This window comes from Mollisia scopiformis, assembly GCF_001500285.1.
Source record: "Mollisia scopiformis unplaced genomic scaffold LY89scaffold_14, whole genome shotgun sequence".
Classification (NCBI taxonomy): Eukaryota; Fungi; Ascomycota; class Leotiomycetes; order Helotiales; family Mollisiaceae; genus Mollisia; species Mollisia scopiformis.
Window position 1 is genome coordinate 1218557 of NW_017263594.1, and position 18841 is coordinate 1237397.

General features: G+C 47.4%; 7 protein-coding genes across 7 annotated transcripts; 6 read left to right on the top strand and 1 right to left on the bottom strand.

Annotated features, from left to right (window-relative positions):
- Window positions 1-26: 26 nt before the first annotated feature.
- Window positions 27-1393, top strand: LY89DRAFT_648177 (mannitol 1-phosphate dehydrogenase; the record flags this gene model as incomplete). The annotated part of the gene is made up of 3 exons (XM_018211997.1): window positions 27-349; window positions 371-905; window positions 965-1393. The coding sequence occupies 3 exons, from the start codon at window positions 27-29 to the stop codon at window positions 1391-1393; spliced, it is 1287 nt and encodes a 428-aa protein (XP_018070402.1).
- Window positions 1394-1851: 458 nt separating this feature from the next.
- LY89DRAFT_685898 (uncharacterized protein) lies at window positions 1852-2997 on the top strand. The gene has a single exon (XM_018215167.1). It carries the CDS (start codon window positions 1977-1979, stop codon window positions 2805-2807), a length of 831 nt encoding a protein of 276 aa, XP_018070403.1. The 5' UTR covers window positions 1852-1976; the 3' UTR covers window positions 2808-2997.
- Window positions 2998-3784: 787 nt separating this feature from the next.
- Window positions 3785-4932, top strand: LY89DRAFT_735191 (uncharacterized protein; the record flags this gene model as incomplete). The annotated part of the gene is made up of 2 exons (XM_018219985.1): window positions 3785-4471; window positions 4828-4932. The coding sequence occupies 2 exons, from the start codon at window positions 3785-3787 to the stop codon at window positions 4930-4932; spliced, it is 792 nt and encodes a 263-aa protein (XP_018070404.1).
- A 589-nt stretch (window positions 4933-5521) lies between these two features.
- On the top strand, window positions 5522-6030 carry LY89DRAFT_735192 (uncharacterized protein; the record flags this gene model as incomplete). Its single annotated transcript, XM_018219986.1, has 2 exons — window positions 5522-5578; window positions 5638-6030. The coding sequence occupies 2 exons, from the start codon at window positions 5522-5524 to the stop codon at window positions 6028-6030; spliced, it is 450 nt and encodes a 149-aa protein (XP_018070405.1).
- Window positions 6031-7602: 1572 nt separating this feature from the next.
- LY89DRAFT_101959 (tannase and feruloyl esterase) lies at window positions 7603-9462 on the top strand. The gene has a single exon (XM_018205012.1). It carries the CDS (start codon window positions 7661-7663, stop codon window positions 9341-9343), a length of 1683 nt encoding a protein of 560 aa, XP_018070406.1. The 5' UTR covers window positions 7603-7660; the 3' UTR covers window positions 9344-9462.
- Window positions 9463-11577: 2115 nt separating this feature from the next.
- Window positions 11578-13430, bottom strand: LY89DRAFT_698005 (cytochrome P450; the record flags this gene model as incomplete). The annotated part of the gene is made up of 6 exons (XM_018216947.1): window positions 11578-11749; window positions 11837-12450; window positions 12500-12574; window positions 12625-12895; window positions 12978-13161; window positions 13226-13430. 6 exons carry the CDS (start codon window positions 13428-13430, stop codon window positions 11578-11580), a joined length of 1521 nt encoding a protein of 506 aa, XP_018070407.1.
- A 413-nt stretch (window positions 13431-13843) lies between these two features.
- Window positions 13844-15436, top strand: LY89DRAFT_648183 (methyltransferase). The gene is made up of 2 exons (XM_018211998.1): window positions 13844-14898; window positions 14957-15436. The coding sequence occupies exons 1-2, from the start codon at window positions 13966-13968 to the stop codon at window positions 15191-15193; spliced, it is 1170 nt and encodes a 389-aa protein (XP_018070408.1). The 5' UTR covers window positions 13844-13965; the 3' UTR covers window positions 15194-15436.
- Window positions 15437-18841: the final 3405 nt, after the last annotated feature.

The following is an 18841-nucleotide window of genomic DNA, read 5'->3' on the forward strand; positions in this document are numbered from 1 at the left end:
TTCTTTCAGACGTAAGAAACATCACAATGGGATCCATCGAGCAAGCTCCCGTAACGAGCAGCAGTCACCATCCCTTTTCCCTTGCCATCGTCGGCTCAGGAATCGGCGGACTCGCCCTCGCAATTGGTCTCCTCGCCCAGAAAGTCCCAGTAACAATCTACGAAGCGGCTCCAAAGTTTGATGCCGTAGGCGCAGGCATCGGTCTCGGACCCAATGCACTGAAAGCAATGGAACTCATGGACCCGAAATTCGCACGCCTGTATGACGAGATCAAAGTAGGGAATACGAGTCCCGAACGTCAGCATGAACAGATTGAGATTTTGAGCGTGGAAGAGGGATTTGGGAGTAAGTAGGGCTGGAAGGGGGGAAGTGTTGGTCATGAAAAATTTGAGAGGAGTAGTGCGCATCGGAGAGCGTTGTTGGAGGTTATGAAAAGTTTGATTCCTGAGGGTAGTGTCAAGTTTAACAAGAGAGTTGTTAAGGTTCTGCAAAATGGCAAGTCGGAGAAGGTGGAGCTGGTGTTTGGCGATGGTGAGAGAGTAATAGTGGATGCTGTAGTTGGATGTGATGGTATCAAGGGAATGACAAGAGAAGCAGTGCTTGGTGATAGATGGCCAGAGGAAGTGCCTGCCAAATACTGCAACACCTATGTCTACAGAGGCATTGCTCCGATGGAAGAAGCGAAAAAGATTATCGGCTCTTATGCGGAAGATGCAAGGTGGTGGATGGGAATTGGAACAGGATGGGCCATGTACCCAATCTCTCAAGGTAGAGAAGCAAACATTGTTGCGTTTATGCAGGATGAGAACCAATGGAATGGAGAACAAGCAGCGAGGGAAGTTACCAGAGAGGAAATGGAAGCTGAGTTTGAGGGATTCGATAGCCGACTCAAAGGCCTGTTAGTAGTAAGCCTAAATCATCAATCAACAGAATCTTTAAATCCTCATAGCTGATTCTTTTGTAGTACTTGAAGCCTATGAAGTGGCCGTTGTTCGATCATCCTGACACTCCAACGTATATTAATGGAAGAGTGTGTCTCCTTGGCGATTCAGCGCATGCGTCCAGTCCCAGTCAAGCAGCTGGTGCTGGGCAGGGACTGGAAGATGCATTAATACTATCAAGGCTTCTTGGCTTGATAAAGGATGCGTCACAACTGGATGCTGCTTTTGAGGTGTATGATGTTATCCGTCGACCACGAGCTCAAGGTGTTGTGCAAGCGAGTCGAGAAGTTGGATTGGAGTACTTCCTCGGACACCCAAAATTGGGAACCGATTTGCAAAAGATAACGGACGATGCCAATAAACGACTTCCAGAGCTCTGGTGGTATGATCTAGAAGGGGACATTAGGAAAGCTGAGCAGATGTTCTCGCAAAAGATAGACAAATCAATGTGATCAAAGACAAAAGTGAGTTATGGATAATTATGTACATAGAATTCAACTTACAAGCATAGCCTCGTAAACTCAAGGCTGGAGACGATTTCAAAAAAACATGAAGTCGAGACTATCTCCATGCCAAATCCACATTGACCTGATTTACCAATCTTGCAGGACAGGAGCATCAACACACACGTGACTCAATCACAAAGACCTACCTAGGTACCTACTTAGGTACCTACTCTTAATTTTGTCGTCTTCAGCCTTGCCTCGACCACTCATGGTGAAATTTAAGACACATGTGCAACATCGGTTTGCTGCCCAATAAGTATGTTGCAACCATTTTCGTGGGGAATTTTCGTCACTTCTTGCGCTTATTCGTCCTACCAAAGACTAACGCGCGATGACAGCAGCCAAGCAAACGAGCCAAGCAAAATCGCGGGTGAGCAACCTACTCAAAAGGCAACCCCAAGATGGAGAAAACTTTGCTCATGCCTTTTTAGATAGGTTATCCATGCTTCTCATCGCTGCGCCGACAAGAGCGAAACTCATAATCGAACTTTAAAAGACCGAAGTCGAGCGAACAGCGCGAGGTTGAGTTATGGCGGAAGATTTCATCGAGCTTGGCATTGAGGGGATTGATAAATTGGTCGACAAGCATTTCCATAAGCTGCCAGACAAGTATACGAATCCACATACGTATGATCCTCGCAGAAAGCTTAGTCGCAGGCGCGGGTCTGGCGAAGAGAGCGACGAGGAATCGACAAGGGTTGTAGATGAACAAGAAAAGGATACTGGTCCTCCCTATAACGATGCTGCATATATTACGGACCCAAAAGACATAAGAGACCCGGGATATCCAGGGAATTCAAGAGATCCACGAGACCCAAGAGAATCGTATTATCCTAATCGGCCGCCGGAGCCAAGATCACTTCAGGATCCGTCAATATATTCAAGCAGGGGCTACGAGTATCTCGTTCCTCCACCTCCACCAAACTCGGATCCAAGCCGTCAGGATATTAGACAAAGGCCGAGGAGAGAAGCTTTGGTTAGAAGAAGTAGTTCCCAGCCAGGATCACTCAGGGAGAGCGACAGGAGGAAGAGAGGAGAGGGAAGCGAAAGAGAGAGAGGCCAAAGGGAGAGGAGAAGACGGAGGAGTTTCAGTGATGAGCGAAGACGTGATAGGGGGCCATCTGGAGGAAATGGGAATGGTGGAGGTCAGAACAAGACCGAAAAAGTTATGTTGACTTTACTTGGAGCTGCGGTGGGAGGCTTGGCAGCAAGTGCGGCAGCCGGCGCAGTTATGGATAGGCTGGACAAGAAGAGTGGAAAAGGGGATGACATAAGAGTTGGTGGGAGGGCGAAGACTCAAGAACATACTCGTGGCAGTAGAGATAAAGGACAAGGAGTGAAAGGGGGAGGGAAGAGATGAAAAATAATAGTAACACTGGTTCAGAAGTCAGAATACGATATGAACATGCGATGCTTCCCAGAAACCACAAGCACCTACCAGTTATTCTTTGGATAGGCACAGGATTTGCGGCCAGCAGGCGAGGAATTTGTACATAATCAGCCTGAGGTAGCAGTTTCTCTAGCTTTCAATGTTCGCGCGATTAAAGACTCATGACTCTCCGTCGGGGCTGCAAACCCATTACCCCAGATTGTTCTTCAAAACCTCACCAAACTCAATTCTTCACTGTATTTGAGGACCTCTCACACTCAATGTCTCTTTCAATTTCTCTCTCCACATGCTCGAACTCCTGGTTTTCGATGTCATGAATTCATGCCATACCACGTTAGCTGGAGCCCAATTCCATTCTGCCTTTCTGGGCCAGAGAAAATATGCTTTGTAGCCTACTTGACTGCTTTTGGAGACGCTACGAATTCTCATCGACGGTGAGGCACATGTCCAGTCACGGTTCTGCGCTTCGTAGTGATTCAAGATATAGACCTCAAATGTACAAGATGGTCAAAGGCGGGGTCATGTAAAAGAAATTAAATAGTGGATGCTCTAGCAACATCCACCAATTGTGGGGCTCGCTTAATTTCAGGGGCATCCTACGCCCACGACCTCCTTGTGTTGAACTGACAATGGACTAGAGCTAATGGAGACATCAATGGTTTCTCTGTCTAGAGAAATAAAGTTTTAGTCTCCAAATTTCGTTGAATAATCGACATTTTACTGGATCAAACATCTAAATACTGCGCCGTGCGAAATATTGCAATATTTAGCCTATGCCGAACTCCACGTACAGATTTAGAAAGCGGCTAAACTTCCGGAGTAGCTCATTTAACCTATTTCGATATTCATCTCGAGAATAAAGAAGCTGTCATTTCTCTCCTGTCGTCTGTGGCGCTCTGCACTTGAGAGGTTACGTTTCCTAGATATTCCAGGAAACGACACACGAGATGAAATTCTATCAATGGACCACCTTCGTGTTAAGTCTGCATCAGATACTTATCCCCGTCTCTGGATACGACGGTGTCGCCGACACAATCATTACAGCCACAGTCTCCGCCAACCTTCTAACAACAGCCACATCCACTTGGTCAACAAGCAGTACATCCATTGAATACCAGCCCTTTGGCCCCTGGTCCCGCATCGACTACATCACCACCCAATACATCAGGCAAACCTCCTCTCGAGGAACATTTCTATCGTATCCAACGACCGTCATCGATCACGGAACCACCACCGTCGATTATTTCGAGCGCGTTCTACCAACCACCGGTCCGGGGCAGTCGAGTAGTTGGACGAGTACGTATCTCAGCTCCACGACATATTTCGTGTACCAACCCCAGCCAACGGATATGGCCGCCGGGATAACACTGAACAATGTCCCGTGCGGTCCATGTGCGCCAGCGGGATGGAAGGCTGACCCTACATGCGTTGCGTTGGGGTTGGATACTGCGTGTCAGGGGCAGTGTCTTTTGGAGGATGGGTTCTGGTGGTGTCGGCATTTGACGGGGTTGGAGATTGTGTCGGCTCCGCAGTATCAGATGGGGAGGGTTTGTTGGGGGAATGGGTCGGCGTATCATCAGTTGATGACGCCGTGTATTCAGGGTGATCATATGTTTGAGTGTTTGGCTTGTACTGTAAGTTTTTCTTTCGTTCCAAATGTGGATCGAATTCCTGAGAGGCTCGGAGATATGAGGCAATTTGGATACACCTTCAAGCGAGGGGGCTTTGCCCATTCCAAGTTGTGGAAGTGGTGACTGAAGTTCTCCCCAAGTCTATGAGAGCAAAATGAACTGACTGGTGGAATCATGGCTTAGGGCCCAGACTATTCAGGGTATAATCCGACTAATTGGATATGATTGGACGAGGTGTAGACTTCTCGGGAGTCTGTAAAAGGAAGTCAAAAGCGTCACCAGACGGGCTTGGGATCTGAAGAGCGCCAGTGACCGTTAAGAATTTTGTATGAAAGTTTTGGAAGCTAACTCCAATATAGAATTCGAACACTTCTTTTAACATCAATTCAAGTACTTTCGTCCTACTCTCCAATTATTCGATCTTCATGAAATATTATATCGATCAACTCATGTCGTTCTTTTAGGGGAACTCAACTCCCAGCCCTTATTTGTATCCTATATTTGCTCCCTAGCTATCACTTCTATTATATGTATCTTATTGCGCTAAACTTTTCACCTTTAATGTAGTGTGAGCTGTCTTTATCCCTAAATTAATGTACACGATCATTTCTCATTTAATCTCTTTTTTAGCGCTTATTCGATTTATAATTATAGTTTTCTTTATACGAATCCTCACCGTCCTTATTACTTTAAGCTCTCAAAGTAAAATTAGTATTCAGAATGATTTTCTTGCTGCTTGGGCTGTGACTTGTAACACACTTCGTGTTCTCAATGAGTGGAACAACAAAGAACAACCACATTGAATGCTAGACTTGTTGTCCGAGCTCATATTTATGATATCAATAAAGGTTAATGAGGCAAGACGAACTTTGGCTATGCAGTCTTGAGAACGTCTTGAATAATGTCGACCAAAATCGTCGGGTCGATAGAGCCAGGCCACGAGGCAGAAAGTAAAGTCTATGTACACATTGCAACGAAATTTTCTTGCAATGCAATAAACAAATACTTCATAAAAAAACACAGACACGTCCGCAATCCGCGAGAACAGCCAGAATGGCCTACACATACGCTGAAGCCATCCAGATCATCATTGAACTACACTTTGCCTGGGTAAATATTCTCCTATCCACTCTGGTTAATCATCGATCACGTCCTAAGACTACTTATAGGACCTAAACTCCTTCTTCGGTGGCCCTAGAGAACCAGAGCTCTACTTGCTCATGCTGGCCTTCCAAGCATTGGCCGTTAATGTCACCACATTTGGCGAAGCTGTAGCTCAGGGTGCAGCAATGGGAGATCTCATGTGGGATATTGGCAGGAGACAAGGGACTGTTCTGCGTCGTGTTTATGAAGCGTTAGACAACATCATCCTCAGCATACTCGTTCCGCCACCAGGAGTTGGTCTTTTGCTTAGTAGAGTTGAGTTCGAGGTGCTTTCCCGACTGTACGATGTCTTAGAACAACACGATACGGCTGGAGACATGGATGATCTTGTATCGGAGGAGGAGAATAGCGAGGATGACGCAGACGAAGAGGATGAAGCAAACGAAGAGGATGAATAATTGTTTGGAGTGTCATCGAGAACAAGAATAAAATGGCAAACAGTACTTCCCTCACGAACATTTTATCATAACTTGTGAAATTATAAACACAATTGGAGCGCGAACACCCTGAATCTCCTTCTTTCCACCATTCTCCTCACTCTCGGCTGGCAAATGCCCATTGAGATTGCTCAAAACACTCACAAGGACCCTCCCAGTCCATCTCTCTAGCCTGGTGCTCATTTCCTTTATCCCTTTGCGCACCCAAAGTAACAACAGTATTCTCCAACTCCTCAAATACATCACTCATATCGATGCCTTGGCGTCTGCCCATGTCCCACATCTTTTCGCCAATGTCATGGCCGTGATAGCTGGCTTCGAGTTTTGCGGAGATATTATTGGCCCAGGATCTCAATGCTTTAATGAGGTCGTCCATTTCTTGTTCTCGCGAGTCGTCGATTGTTTGAAAATAGTTTTAGAAAACAAAGTTAGAAATTTGCTGATAACATAGAAAAAGCAGTTTTCTATTAATTTCTTTAGATAAAATATTTTCCGAAAATTATTAACAAATGTATTATTTTTAAATATTATTTTTTAATATATTTAATATTAAAAGTTTTTCTTAAAAAAATTATTTTATTATAATATAAAATTTTAATAAATTTAACGATATTAAAAATTAATAAATATAGGTTTTTAACGACATTTCTTTAATTTTATAAATATTATAAAATATATCATGTATATTATAGATTTTTTCTATATTTCAAAGAAATAAATGACTCAATTCCATAACTATTAGCATTCCATGATAATTTACAAACACTCAAGCATATCCAACAATCGCTTCACTATCCACCAAGCGAGCTGCAACCAGTATACCACTATCTCGTCCAGCTTTCATCAAAACAACAATCCCTTCTCGGTCTCCAAACCGTGCACCGACGCTGCCTAGACCTCTCCATGCGCTCTTCTCCAAAAAACCTCCTGACCACGACCCCAAAAATAACCCACCACGTCCCGGCGCCGCCGCGACGTTAACATAACCTTCCTCTTAAGGTTCTAGAACGCAAACGAGTCCCTGGTTGTCGGTGCCTCTTCGTCAGCAAGTTGAGATGGACATTCGGTAGACGAGGCGAGGCAAGGTTTGAATACACTCCATGGAGAATTCCCACCGCCAGGCAGCTGTGGCTGAGAGAGCGAAAAACGTTTGATCCATGGTTTCATGCACCTCCCTCGGCACACAGCCAGCGCGGCTCGTGTAATATAAGCAGGGCTGACGCCCGTGCCGTTCGTACAGGTGTAAGCTGCATGAGAGATGGGACTATTACCAATCGATGCATTGAGAATAAGGTCTGCTGTGCCTAGATCTCTCTCACCTGCCATCCAATTGCTAGTTAGTCAGGAAAGGCCGAGAAAGTGACGATGCAAGAGTGCATGAGCATCCTCTCGAGCGCTCGTAATGGTAAGATGCATGCGGTGGCACATCCAGATAATGACCACACTTGATGCATGCAAGGCTTGCTCTACGTGAAGACGTCAAGTGCTGTTTTTCGAATGCTATTTAATATCGAGTAATTGTCTTTAGATTGATCCTATTCCGTTCCATTCATCCATCAGTCTAAGTCAAGCTTAAACTAAATCAATCACAATGGCTATCAACCTATTTTGCTTCTTGCTACTTTCCATCCTCATCCTCATCGATGCAGCACCAACTTCAACTCAAAGTCTCTCCGAAAGAGACACACAAGCAGTAACATGCAGCAACACATTCATGCAATCCACTCTCACCAAATACCTCACCACGCACCCCAACTGGACCATAACCTTTAACCGCACCGCCGTCACCGAAACCACCGACGCCGTCCTCGCGAGCGTAACACCCGTCCGAACAAACCTCTGCAGTTTCTCCGTCAACGTCAAGCCTTCCGACTCCACCAACACGTTTAACTTTGAGCTCATGCTCCCCCAACTCTCGCAATGGAATCACCGTTTCTTGACGCTCGGGAACTCTGCTTTTTCTGGAGCTATCAATCGATATCATGTCGCGAACGGGCTGGCGAATGGGTATGCTAGTATGGGGACCGATACTGGACATGGGAGTAGCACCGACCAAGGCGACGAGAGCTGGGCCACGAACGCGGATAAGAGGCTTGATTGGGCGTACCGAGCTATGGACCGATCGATTGACCTTGCTAAAGTGATGGTTTCGGCGTACTATGGTGGTTCGACTATCAACTATTCGTACTACAGTGGATGTAGTACCGGAGGACGACAGGGCCTCAAGCAGGTCTCGGTCAACCCGGAGTCATTTGATGGGATTCTGATCGGGGCCCCAGCTTGGGATGAAAAGCATTTGATGGGGTGGATCACGATGATCACGGATGCGGACTATGAGGCTGGGGCGGACACCCTTACTACAGCTGATTTTCAGCTTATTGATTCCTTCGTCATGGCATCTTGCCAAGACACTCAGGGGTATCCTACCAATGACGGCATCATTATCAACTCGAATGTGTGCAATACTACACTCAACTGGAACAGTTCGCTGATCAGGTGTGCGAGCACTGGACAGCAGAATTGTCTAGATGACAACAAGATCGCTGTTGCGAAGAAACTCACTTTTGACGCATACACGAGCTACACCACCAACAGGGGCGGACTTCTCTTCCCCGGGTACTTTCCTGGGTCTTCGCTGCAATGGGGCACGTATCTTGCACCTCCAGTCACATTGGCATGGTCCGAATCATACGAAGCAGACTTTCTCGGTATGGGAGCCGTGACATGGAAGAATGATGCACAGAAAATAGTCCAAGCAATCGAACAACCAGACAACTGGACCGTGAGCGACCTGTCAAAGCTCAATTACGGCGGCAAGATCATCCTCTACCATGGAACAGCAGATGGATACATCCCCACTCGGTCGTCTGAGTACCTGTTCAACCAGACAGGACAGATGTTCTCCAATTCCGACTCTTGGTTCCGCTACTTCGAGATTCCAGGCATGCAACACTGTACGCAAGACACAACAGGACTGAACCCTCCCACTGGCAAACCAGCACCCTACTACATGGGCGGAGCAGGCCAAGCTCAATCCATCTACTCGACGTACGTGCCCGACTCTGTAGGGATCAACACCACGCAGCACGACGGCCTGCGCGCGCTCGTGAATTGGGTTGAGCAGGCGACTGCGCCGACGAGTCTGATCACCACTGCATGGGTAGAGAATGAGGCGAATTACCCAATATACAGACAGAGGCCTGTGTGTCCGTATCCCAAGCTTCCGACTTGGAATGGGAATAATGCTAATTTGGCGACGAGTTGGACCTGCTGATGAGAGGGATTGGAATGCGGGGTAAGCGCAGGTGACGGGCGCGATGGTACGCTGTGGCGCAACGACGTGATGAGATGGCTGACGAGGTGATGTGTAAGAATTTGTGTAAGATCATGTGTATGAAATTGTATGAGTAGATACGGATAGAAGTGAGCTCGCAAGAGGGAATAAAATATCGAATTTGATGAATGAAGACTAGTGAGAGACTACTTGCATACCACTAGTATTTGCATAGCGCTAGTACTTGCATATCGACATGCAAGTTTGAATACTGTTTGATTTTTTCTTTGGACAAAAGAAGAATGCTAAGAGATAAGCTACTATTGCTCGCTTGCGTCTATCGCTTTGGCACCTTTTGAGCAGTCTTCCCTCTCCAAATCTGTAAAAGAGCACTTGACAAGAAACAACGCCGACGCTAACGTCATGAATGTGGCATGCATAAATGACAAGGAAGCAACCAATACAGGAGCTCGCACAGATGATTGACAATAGGACGACAAGAATAAAAAAGTTGTTTGATGCGAAGAACTTAACCAAGTTGGACATTCAGGATTTGAAAGACACTCGTCAAGTACCCTCATGCCAGACCAATCCCTGGACTCAATCCGCAGCGGCCAAATATCTTTCCACTCAAGTCAACGCACTTGCTTGCCTCCTTCTAGAGACTGGCCCCACCAACTTCAAACAAGCTCTTCTCTCCTCTCCGAGGCCAGAGAGATAATTCCTCACCCGTAATCATAATCTCAAGTTTTGATACCCAGTCCACGCCCCTTTTGAAGAGGCTCTTCCCAGACTTTGTTCTCCATATAATGCTCCATCGAAGGGTATAGCGAACTCGATTTCCATTCCTCTCCACAATCTTCAAGGCCAGTACACTTATCGCGCATTCGAAAGCTTCTGCAAACAAATCTCAACGGGGGCAAGTTGCAGAACAGATCACTCAAGGTGTCGGGAAGGTAATCCCTCACGCCAGCCTATACATAAGACAGTTTGATTCTCTCCAAGCCCCTGCTGTTATGACCATTTCGTAGAATAAGCCTTCCCGACACTCGAGTTGTCAAACTCTGCGATAGCCGGCAGAATCACTGGAGATGGTGTACTCCGTGCATACACACCTGCGAGCGCTTCCCGCATTTATCTCCGCCTCCTTATTTATCATCGCAAACATAGAAGCGAACCCCTCTCTTCCCAAGCTGGTTTCGAATTGAGGTCAAGCCTGTCACACAGGGAAGCCAGGCATGAGGAATCGTCCTAACATTGGTTCGTGGTGAGGAGAGGAGACGCGGCGCAACAAAGGCGGTCCGCTGGGAGGAGATCGTTCATAGGTAGTGATCCATGTTCAGTAACAACCCCAGACAATGCTAACCATCGATCGATACATCAGAAGGTGATGGCGCAAATGAGGTGAACTGCGATGTTGTGTTCGTTGATGTGGTGGAGATTTCAAGCCTGCAGGTTCGAAAATAAGCCTGAAGCCACCCCACCCCACTATGATTCGGAGGCTACTCGTGACTAAGCATACCCCACTATTTCCCCTCCTCCTTCACCTCCAGCCTCTCCTCTCCTCGCTGTTCTTCTCTCTACTCTACATTCCGTATTAGTCGTTTTCTAAAATGTCATCTTATCTCTATTTACTTACTCAGACCATTGGAAGACTATGTGTCATATAAAAATTTAATACTTCAAGTCTGATTTCCACGATGTCTTGAAGTATTACAAGAATAGCAAAGAACAAAAATAGTATTACAGAGCGGCAATGTAGGACACGAGATGGCGGAGGGAAATAGAAGGACGTTATTCGGTTTAATAGGGAAGGTATCCTACCATAAGACGTTCTATCTTACGAGTTACATGCTTTAATCCATGTTGTTCCTTGAAAAGGCTAGGCGGGATTATTTTTCATAAAGCTTATGCCTTTATTCAGGAATCACATCTTGGAAAGCAATCCTCGAAATAACCACTTCCATCTTCTAGGAGCCCAGGAAATTCCCTCACTCTGATATTCACCAAATCATGTCTCCCTAAATCTGAAAACTCCGCTCAGTCGCTGGGAGCCTCGAAATACCCTTCCATGTTTCAGCACTCGCAGTGCATTTGACAAGTCGAAATTAAGAAGGCATCGATAGAGACTCTCGCTAAGATATCCAAATCTACAGACCTCGCTGGCTATACAACCACAACCAACCACCCGACCCTATCATAGCTAACCAAGTGTCTCATCCCCTCTCCTCACCTCAATCCTCAACCTCCTCCACCAAGACCCTAACCCCCTTACTACTCAGCTTCACATTCGGGATGAAGAAATCGTGCTCCAGCCTCACGTCACTGACGTCCGTGTCGTACAGCGAGAACTTGTATCTGCGGAACATCATTGCTAGGACTAGGTAGAGTTCTGCCCAGGCCATGCTGTTACCGGTATCTCATTAGCTTTCATCCATGCCAAGAATAGAGAAGAAAAGAGGGATGAAAGAAATAGAAGGGAAAAAAACCCACTTATTCCCCAAACAACTCCTCGGCCCCCTCCCAAAAGAAACCAAATAATGCTCCAACGGCACCCCATCCCCATCTCCATCCCCCGTCCTCGGATCCCCCAACCACCTCTCCGGCCTATACATTTCCGAATCCGGAAATATGCTCTCATCATGATGCACATCCACAATCGTCATCCCGACCACCGTCCCCGCGGGGATGATCCAGTCCCCATACCGCAATTCCTTGTCATGCGTGCGCGGATTCCGAGCCGTGAGGCCGTAGGACAGGCGGAGCGCTTCCTGGATACAGGCTTTGAGATAGGGAAGCCGCTCTAGGTCCTGTAAAGAGGGAAGGGTATCTTTGTTAGGGGACGCGGCGCGGAGTTCGGTGTGTAAGCGGGCGTTGATGTGGGGTGTGTTGACGATGTGGAAGAGGGCGACGGAGAGGGTGAAGGAGGTTGTTTCGACGCCGGCGCCGACGACGGTCTGGGCTTCGTCGGCGAGGCGTTGTTGGGTTTTGTCTGAGGGGGGGAGCTGGTTGCTCTGGAGGATCTCGTGGAAGATGGTGCGGTGGGAGGCTTTTTCGGCTTGTTCTTTGCCGCCGCGGATGGTGAGGGTTACGAGGTCCCATTGGTCCTTGGGGGTGTTAGTTGATGAGATTAGGGGTAGGAGGAAAAGGAGTGACTTTTTTTAGGCGGAGTAAGCTTCCTAGTGCTGGTTGGAGGCTGGCTACGATGGCGTCTGGGATTGAGTTCATCAACTATCAGCATTAGCCTTTATCTTGGTCCAAAATTCAAATACAAAACTCACTGAGAGAAACCAAGGAAACTGAGCAGCAATATGTCCCGAAGAACCAATAGCCATAAACGCTTCATGAAAAGATGCGAAATTAGGAGCCTCGAGTTGGTTATACATAAACCCAAACGAATACTCCATAATGATATCACCAGTAAAAGCAGGGAAAGCATCCGTCACAACCAAAGGTTTCTTGCTGAGGCTGAACTTCCCGATTCTCTGAGAGAAGAGCTCAACATGGCGACGAATAAACGGTTCGAATCCTTGAATGGCTCGTTTCGAGAACCTATGGGTGTCAGCACAAGGCGTTCCAGCCCAGCGTAGTGGATGACCTCTTCATTGGCCCTTCCAGGTGTGGTTACACGTACATTGGGCTGAGCGCCGCACGCCTCCGCCGGTGCGGAGCACTCTCCACCGTAGTGAAGGTCGAGGTCTGGGCCCCGAATCTCTTGTCCCAGCCATGCTTGTTGACCTTGGGGTTCATGTACACGCTGTTGAAGAACTTGCTATCCCTGATATGGAGCTCATCGGGAGCGACTCGGACCACGGGGCCTGCAGACAGATAAGCTCAAAATTCAATTCCAGGGGCAGTCTGGCATAAGTCAAGCATACCTACCGTAAATGTCGTGCATGCGATCGATCTCACGGTAGTAGTGGCCCTGGCACCAGATCTCATAGTAGGCTTCGTACCACCTGGTGAGAGCAGCGAGTTTCGGTCCCGGGAAGCGAGCGAGGGGGCTGAAGTGCAGGCGATAGACAGCAAGCGCGACCAATGCCAGCAGTCCAACGGCCGCCACCACAGGCACGAGGTGCCCTGACATGTTGGTTGTGCTGCTGTTGCTGTGGTGTGAAGTCATGCTCGCGTGGATACTGGATATTACCCGTCAACGAAAATAATACTGTACAGTAACTTGAGTCATGGGAAGGGGACAAGAAGACTGCCGACGTCGCTTGCTTGAAGGATTCACTTAGTTTCGTTATTATTCACCCCCTTAACCCTATCAGGTTATCTTTCGCGGGAGACGCGCCCATACCGGTACCAGGTGACATTTACCCTGAGGATCTTGCCCGGTTCGGAGATAATGGGCCCGGGTACTTGCACTGACCGCCGTTGTCCCCGCATAGACGAGGTACCCCAGTGGAGACTTGGTCATTTCGGCAGTGCGGCGGCTGCACCCGTGGCCAGTTGCTGGCGTGGCCCCTCACTAATGTTCATAAGGGCGAGACGGTGTCAATTTGGGAGTGGGTCGCACGCAAAATATACTTCAAGTAAGTTTTCTCTGCAGGAACAAGAAAAAGCAAAGTATATTATATTATATCAACATCAGCTACATCAGCCCAATTCAGTCTTCACTCATGAGCGAACAAGCCACAAGCCCAGCCGAGACGGCGCCACCCGCCGAGCAACACCAAACTCAAACTCAAACTCAAACTCAAACTCAAGCCCCAGAACCCTCAGTGCCTTCAAAACCAGAATCTCCAGCAAAAGAAACAGAACCTCAAGGAGCTGACCCCTCCTCACACCCACCACAACCCACCCCCAACCCAATCCTCGAAGCCGACCCGGACAACGAAAACGACCCTCTCGACGAAGGCTACGCCGACCCCTCCTCCGCCTCCGCCGCCTCCACCTCCCTCACCTCCTCCATCTACCGCTACGAGTACGCCAACGGGCGGCGCTACAACGGTTTCCGCAGCGGCGCGTACCCGCTCCCCAACGACGAAGAAGAGCAAGACCGCCTCGACCTGCTACACCACATCTTCCGACTACTGCTAGACGGCGGCCTGGTGTCCGCGCCCATCGGCGCCAACCCGCAGCGCGTGCTGGACATCGGGACCGGGACGGGCATCTGGGCCATCGATTTCGCGGACGAGTACCCGTCCGCGCACGTCATCGGGACGGACATCTCGCCCATCCAGCCGGCGTGGGTGCCGCCCAACGCGAACTTCTACATCGACGACGTGGAGAGCGAGTGGGTGTACCGGGCGGACGAGGCGTTCGACTACATCCACTGCCGCGGCATGGGCGGCAGCGTGCAGGACTGGGATAGGTTGTGCGGGCAGGCGTACGAGCATCTGAAGCCCGGCGGGTGGTTGGAGTTTCAGGAGCCCGAGGCGTGGATGACGAGTGATGATGAGTCGAAGGAGAGGGTGCATGGGTTGAATCAGTGGCAGACGTTGGTGAATGAGGCGGCGAGGAAGTTTGGGAAGGAGATTGATTTGGCGCCTTCGCATGCGCAGAGGATGATTGATGCGGGGTTTGTGGATGTGAAGGAGGAGATTTATAAAGTGTGTTTTCGACCCTCCCTCCCCGCCAAATCATAAACGCTGAATATGTTACTTTCAGGTCCCCATAGGTCCATGGCCCAAAGACCCCAAGCTAAAGGAGGTAGGTCGGTATCAATTGCTCCACGTAACCTTGGGCATAGAACCATATACATTTGGATTCGTAGGAAAGATTCTGAAATGGGAGGACAACGAATGTCGAGTCCTAACCGCCAAGGCGTTGCAAGATGTTCGGAATAAGGGAAATCATCTATACGTTAGATTCTTTTTCGTTCGGGGACGGAAACCAGAGGCTTGAAAGATGGGTGGATGTTTGGAAATTCTATATCCTCTGGCTTTTGGGCCTGGAATCCTTGGGTGACATAGCTCGAGGTTCAATGAGTTGTGGAAATATGTCCCAACTTAAAAGCAACAAGGCCGATCCATCATCGGGGATTGGTGGGATTTTTTGTTTCTGGGGAAGTTGATACACAATTTGGACAAGTGGATGAAGATTTTGCAAAAGTAGAGTAGCAACCAGGATACAAAAATATAAATCAATATCACTATCTACCTCTACACAGCTTGTCTCGACTGAAGCGCTATTATCCAACTCCTTATGATAAACTTGCGGGTTGAAAGAATATCGAAGAGAAGATCTGCTACTGCTATATACAAACCAGTGGATTTTCCAATGACGGACAAACATTCCGAAATCGTGCACAAGTGAGTTAAGTCGAAAAAAATCGAAGCAGAGGATCTGCTATTGCTATATACAAACTAGTGAATTCTGCTGGCAATGACGGACAAATATTCCAAATGGTGCACAGGTGAATCACGGGGTTTGGAAGTCGTGCACAAGTGATGTAAGTGAATCACAGGCCCTGGAAATCTTCTCTTGTTCCTTGCCTATAAATACACGCGGCCGCCTCCTCCGTTTCTTTTTTTTTCTTTTTTCTCATCAACAAAGCTTGCAGACTACGATGGGCGAAGAAGGAGAATGGGTGTGCACTCAATTTCTTGCACTTCGGGGAGACTTATTTTTGACGGAGATTTCGGTGCTTTGAAAAGTATGGTTTCATGTTTGTTGCCAAGTTGCAAGGATGGGTTGACGATGAGGAATGAATTGACAACAACAGTTATTTCTAGAGCTGGATAAAATTCTTCTCCCATGACCGCTACTCGTACTTGTAAACATTTTGCAGAGATACATCACAAGAACAGACGTCAAACGTACAGTGAATCTTCCGCGGAGCCGGGGCGTGACACTCCCAAGTCATGCTTTGCTTTTCTTCTACCATCTTGTTCTACCCTCTAGATCGTGAATGAGGAGTGGTTCTTATATAGTTACCTCGGAAACCTTCCCAAGATCTGCAAAATCTTGGATCTCGAGAGCTGGCTAGATTCACTCTATTTCTTTCTTAGATTTCCTCATGTAAAAGTGAATTAATTGCCTGCCGACCTGCTTATCCACCCAGTTGGTAAGTCTATATAAACCCCACTCCTCACCAGAAACCTTCCCTCTCCACCTCGACACAAACAGCTGCAGCAGTCGCCGATCCACCGTGGGTCGCGTGCGCTCGGGGTGAAGAACTGCTGGACCCGGGCGGTGAAGCGCAATAAAGTCTCCTCATGAGCCTGGCAAGTGGGTCGGGATGATGAAGAAGTAAGGAAGATGGGCAAAAAGAGAAATAGTTGTTGTTGACAACAGAAACTCGGGACGGTGAATAGTATTCTTATTTCGAAAGAAGAACTCTCCACAGATTTTGTTTAATAGAAAGCCTCTTTCCGGGACTTACGAGTGTGGATCCAGGACCGGAAAGATTTCCTACCCTGCCCTCCAATTGTGTTACTGTTTGAGAGTAGAATGAAGGATTAGTGGAGGGTAATTTATACTGAAGCTCCCAATTTCGAAACCTTGAATTTGTGACTAGTAGGAAGATTCACTTCTTATTTCCTTCAGCCTTACCACCAAAGAGTCATCTTGGTTTTCGATTCTTCTGGGGCTTGTTTTCTATATAAACCCCCCCCTCCCTCCTGAGTTCTGGTTTCCACAGATATCTTGAACCAATATGGGACGCCGGTGACTATGGAGAAGACTTTTGGGACTATTGACTACTCAACTCTGAAAGAAGAGAATAGAAATCTTGATTGGTCTAAAATATTGTCTGGGAACTAATAGAAATGAGCTGAAAATAAATCGTTGACAACAATAATCTCCAGAAACTTGGCAGTGGCACTCGTAAGAGCTGACAGTAAGCTCTATCTACAAATATCGAAGACTCTGGAATAGATCATAATCTCGTCTCCTCCAAAAGAACACGCCGACTCCTAGTTCCTCTCTTGTATATCCTGTTTCATGTTACAAAGGTCCAAGGTCGAAGGAAGTGTTAAGCTTTTATAGACAAAGTTCGGCGGGAGATCCGTGATTTGCCCCGATACCCCTAGACTCAAGATTGACTTTTCCTTTCGCTTGTTCCGTCTTTAGTCTGCGGACGTGAGCAACTGCTGCTTTAACCTGAGCTGAGGGTGAGCAAACTTGAGCCGAGGTGAGCACGCCTGAGTAGAGCCTGAGTAGAGCCTGAGTAGAGCCTGAGTAGAGCCTGAGTAGAGCCTGAGTAGAGCCTGAGTAGAGCCTGAGTAGAGTTTGAGTAGAATTTGAATGAAGCTTGAGCAGAGCTTAAGTAGAGTTTGAGTAGAGCCTAAGCAGAGCCTGAGCAGAGCCTAAGCAGAGCCTGAGCAGAGCCTGAGCAAAGCCTGAACAAAGCTTAAGCATCCTAAGCACGCCCTGACTCAGCCTGCGCACTATGGTGTAGAATTGAGGTTATTAATGACCAGGGCCAACGTTTTCTTTCACATCTTTTAAATGTTCCTACATGCAGTAATGTAAACCTTCGTCGGTCTGTACCTAAGTACGTTGGTTGGTGATCCAGCCGGTGATCAGAAATGAAGTATGAATAAGCACATGATCTTGCAATGGAATACAAAATGTTACAATTAAAGGTACGAATGAGTTATGGCAGAAGTGCCGGTGCTATATAGGTCCTTCGTCCTCTGAGAATCAGAGGCGATCACCTCAACCCTCTCTGACCGCGACCAGTGTCAGTGAATACAATCTGCGAACAGTACTCTCCTTTACATAAAGCAGCTTACTACCGCATTTGAGAACCTGACTCCACTAATGTCGCAAGCACCTGGATCTCCAACCAAGAGAGAGGAAAGGCTGAATGTCTGAATGTCGTAGAATTGGGATCATGAATAATCCAGACTTTATGGGACAACTTCCGTGGATCAAGTCCAAATTGTGAACAAAGATTTGAGGATAGAGTGGTGTAAGAACCGCTTAAAGAACACGAGTTGAATTCCGTTCTATCTCAAAGAATCTGCTTCCACTCTTAGATCGCGCCCACAAGCTGTGCAGCAATATTACTTCATGTTCCAATCTTAAGAGTTATGAAAGACTCGCAACAAGGCATTCTTCATTTGTGAAAACCATTACCTTTCTAAACCCTTGTAAACTTAATACTATGTCGATCAACTCGTGTCGTTCTTTTTGGGGGACTCAATTCCCAGCCCTATTTATGTCCTATGTTTGCTCTCTAGCTATCAATTCCATTACTATGTATCCTTTTGCGCTGGACTTTTCACCTTCAATTTTTCGTAGTGCAAGCTGTCTTCGTCTCTAATTTGATGCACATGATCATTTCTCATTTTTCAGACCCTGTTTGATGACGTGCTTCATTGGAGCGTTACTTCCTTGTTTTAGTTCCACGTCCTCCAGTTTTTACCTCAACCTGAGCTGTGATGGTTAAAGGTCATCCCCCAAGACCAATGGTCCGCAGAGCTACACAGTGTATCACCAGCACTTGGCATAATAACGTGACTTCATGGTTCCGAGAGATCAGTGTCACATACTCTTGCAACCTTTTCCCACCATGTGATCCCACCGATGAATGTTGCCAAGAGA

Excerpts from the sequence above, each read along its gene's own strand:
- LY89DRAFT_685898 (XM_018215167.1), top strand. The coding sequence starts at position 1,977 with ATGGCGGAAGATTTCATCGAGCTTGGCATTGAGGGGATTGATAAATTG.
- LY89DRAFT_648183 (XM_018211998.1), top strand. The coding sequence starts at position 13,966 with ATGAGCGAACAAGCCACAAGCCCAGCCGAGACGGCGCCACCCGCCGAG. Across the intron at positions 14,899-14,956 it reads TGAAGGAGGAGATTTATAAA|GTCCCCATAGGTCCATGGCC; the intron begins GTGTGTTTTCGA and ends TGTTACTTTCAG.
- LY89DRAFT_101959 (XM_018205012.1), top strand. The coding sequence starts at position 7,661 with ATGGCTATCAACCTATTTTGCTTCTTGCTACTTTCCATCCTCATCCTC.